General features: G+C 30.8%; 1 protein-coding gene across 2 annotated transcripts; it reads right to left on the reverse strand.

Annotated features, from left to right (window-relative positions):
- Nucleotides 1–968: 968 nt before the first annotated feature.
- On the reverse strand, nt 969–3,184 carry Rad9 (cell cycle checkpoint control protein Rad9). Of its 2 annotated transcripts, XM_034326305.2 has the most exons (6): nt 2,807–3,184; nt 2,513–2,715; nt 2,283–2,447; nt 2,064–2,220; nt 1,828–1,999; nt 969–1,757 (listed from the first exon to the last, which is right to left on the reverse strand). In XM_034326305.2, the coding sequence occupies exons 1-6, from the start codon at nt 2,838–2,840 to the stop codon at nt 1,064–1,066; spliced, it is 1,425 nt and encodes a 474-aa protein (XP_034182196.2). In that variant the 5' UTR covers nt 2,841–3,184; the 3' UTR covers nt 969–1,063. The 2 variants fall into 2 exon arrangements, with proteins under 2 accessions (XP_034182196.2, XP_034182198.2); XM_034326307.2 differs by lacking the exon at nt 2,807–3,184 and having other exon boundaries at nt 2,530–2,671.
- Nucleotides 3,185–3,491: the final 307 nt, after the last annotated feature.

The raw sequence follows: 3,491 nt of genomic DNA on the forward strand, positions 1-3,491 counted from the left end.
CCGGTGACACTGCATGTCGACATTATATCATCTGGGGTATCAGGGACCCCAAAGGTAATAGCGAAATATAAGACCTAAAAACGAACAAATCGTGTAACATTTGTTCAGAATAGCGATAGATTTGACCAGACATATATTGACCTGATATCATTTGGGGTTTCAGGGACCCCGCTAACTTTCTGCGCACCGACCTAATATCATCGGGGGTTTCAAGGACCCCGGTGACTTTCTGCGCGCCAACCAAATGTCATCGGGGGTTTCAAGGACCCCTGCGACTTTCTGCGCACCGACCTAATATCACCGGGGTTTCAGGGACCCCGATGAACCTTTCTACGCGCCGACTTAAAATTATATTGGGGTGTTAGGAACCCCGTAGCTTGGTCGATACTATACATACCGACATTATGGCATCCGTCCGCTGCTAGATGGCATCACTTGTACCATTTTCGGCGCAGGGAAAGGTTTATTTGTAAAAAACATGGCAAAATTAAATTTTTACAATATTTTTAATTTATTAACTCAATTATTTTACAAAAACTGTTTTTACACAAATTAAACCATCACAATACTTTAATTTACAATCTAAACTTAGAAATAAGGAGACAATATCATTACCAATACGGATTAATTGTAAAAGAGCGGTGATTTACAGATTTAAAGCATTAAATAAATAAAATCTTGAAAAACAAATAAACTACAAACAAATTCTTCAATTTACAATCGCAAATGTTTAAAATATTCATGAAAGAAACTGAAAATTGCCAATTATAGTCATTGTTTTTGTGTAATTGGCATTCAACTATTTTTTATTATGAAATTTTCTCTTTCATGATATTTATTTTATCCTAGAATAGATATTTATAGGATACATTTATAAAGTTAGTTTACAGAAACAAGACATAATGAGAACATGTATTTAAATTAAGAGTATAATTGAAATTGTTTCTTTACAACAATTTATACTTAATTATTTTGTAATTATAATGATTTATGTTTTTGACAAATATCAAACATTTATAAGAGACGCAATCAAGACACAAATTAAAACAATTGTAAGACATATTTATTCATTACAACACTCATCTGAATCTTCCGCCAAAATTATATCATATCCAGGTAATGTCTGTGGATCAAATGTTGTTTGAAAACACTTCTGAAATATTAAACGAGCTTTCTTGGTTGGTGGAGGTGGTGAATTTGGTATTGCATCTCTTAACATATCAGAATTATTATTATCTTGCATTTGTTGTTTATCAGTTTCATCACAACTCGACTTTCTTTTTGTTATTGAAGAAAATACAGAACTAACTAATCTTTTTCCACTTATAGATTTTTTACTTGTCTCATAGTTTGATGAAGAACATAATTGAGATTCTTTATTTGCATTTTGTTCTTTTAACAAATGACTCACTTCATTTGAATTAGCATTATCTCTTGAAGATTTATTAACTGATAAAGCATGTCGTTCTACAGAAATACTTTGATTTGTTTCCTTTCTATTTTCCATTAAACATGGATGTATAGTTTTAGAAGTAGCATTCTCTAATGTTTTATGCCGCTTAGCTGATTTATCATCTATTTTACTTGTAGATTTATTGGCTCTTCTAGAGATTTTCTTACTTTCGCCTCTTCTTTTCACAGATTTCTCTTGTCTACCGTCTAATGTTGTTTCAGTTTGGCTATCAGCATCAGAACTTACTGTAGATAATACTAAATTGGCTTCAAAAGATGGATTTTTTAATGCAAATATAACTGGTCTGAAAAATATTGACAAGTAGTTGTGTATATAAATGGAAAATAATTTTAATTTATACTATTACGTTTTACCTTCCTGCTCCTTCAAAGTAGGTGCCAATTGGAACACCCACAAGTTCCGCGAAAGTTAACAGAGATTTAAATTCCTTCATACAAAATGTTATTGATGTTTCACTATTGATATCATATCGATCAAATTCTCCTTTGCCAAGAGCAAGTTGTGTACGTGTTGTATTTGACAATCCTGCAAATTCCCTAATCCTATTTAACAGTAAACTTAAATTTTAACGTATTACAACATTATTTACCTGAACTATCATCTACATAGTTTCTTAATAAAAGTTTTTGAACCGAAACTTCAAGCGTTATTTCTACTAATTGTTGATGAAAATTTTGTAACGCGTCTCCTAAAACACGTGGTTGAACTGAAAGTTTATTTGATGCACAGTCTTTATCATATGAAGTCTGAAACATAAAAGATGAAAGATAACAGTAAAAAGCATCTAAGTTAAATATATAAAACATACTTGTAATATTTCACAATCTAATATGGGTAACAGATGAGTTTTAGTAATACTATTCTTATATTTTAGAATGAACAAAATTTCAGATGCATCTGGTTCCAATTTAATATGGCACGTTACTATCTGTCTATCCATCAATGTTGGAGATTTAAATACAGTCATGGCACTCTGTAAAATATACACAAAATAAATTATTTGATACTTAATATAGAAATATCATTCCATTTTATTACCCTCAATGAAATTTTACATTTCAGTGCATCACTCTCCTGCAGATCGCCATAATTGTAGTATGAAAAAAAATTTTGGAAGAATGTAAAATCAGCATAGGCTGAATTTGCCATATTAACTGTGCGAAATGATAAAGCATCTTTTTGTGGCTCTATGTACATCTCATCTCCAATTTTTGCTAATGTATGTATAGCTTTGGCTAAAACTGTCCAATATATACAAATACATTTTTTTTAGTGAACACGTTCTTTGAAAAAAGAAGTAATCAAAATATAACCTGAATGAAATCAACATACTTTTTATATTTGCTCCTGGTGTAACACATTTCATATTGAACTTCTTTCATTACCACATTTGTTATTAACTAAATATCAAATAATATCCAATCCTTGATTAATTTAAGAATAAACTGATTCATAATATTATATGAAATTCGAAACAGACGCATCAGTCAATTCGACTTGTAAAAGTAATTATAAGTGTTCATACATATGTATTTAAAATCTATTATTAATAATAATTTACATAAATATTTGATAATTATAAATATGAACTTTACAAAGATTATTTATGTTACAAAGTTGTAAAAATTTACAGTAAGATTATTTTAACTCTGGTTCATATTTTAGCGCATTACAGGAGTCGTCGACACTTCACTACACTCGAATCTCGAATATCGAATATCGAAATCTATCTGTCAAGTTTTTTTCACAGGGCTATCCTTACAGATTAGAGGGCCCGGCGCAAAAGTCTAAATTATTAAAAATATTTAATTGCAAACAGATAATCGTAAAAACTATTTGATCTAATAATTTGAATGATTTTCAATTTTAAAAACTTGCGGTGTACATATACACAACAAAGGTAGCTGACTGCGACACGGTTATCAACCGTTCGACGTAGAGCGAAGTGAAACATCATCAGTCTTATAGCGACCGCCGAGGGGTGCAGATCTACCTGCTGAACATACATACATATACC

Source organism: Osmia lignaria, chromosome 3, assembly GCF_051020975.1.
Source record: "Osmia lignaria lignaria isolate PbOS001 chromosome 3, iyOsmLign1, whole genome shotgun sequence".
Classification (NCBI taxonomy): Eukaryota; Metazoa; Arthropoda; class Insecta; order Hymenoptera; family Megachilidae; genus Osmia; species Osmia lignaria.

What these genes read in the sequence shown, in the direction of transcription:
- Rad9 (XM_034326305.2), bottom strand. Translation starts at nt 2,840, where the DNA reads ATGAAATGTGTTACACCAGGAGCAAATATAAAAA. An exon ending in AATGTAAAATTTCATTGAGG is followed by an intron (nt 2,448 to 2,512) that starts GTAATAAAATGG and finishes TATATTTTACAG; the next exon opens with AGTGCCATGACTGTATTTAA. An exon ending in TACTTTGAAGGAGCAGGAAG is followed by an intron (nt 1,758 to 1,827) that starts GTAAAACGTAAT and finishes AATATTTTTCAG; the next exon opens with ACCAGTTATATTTGCATTAA.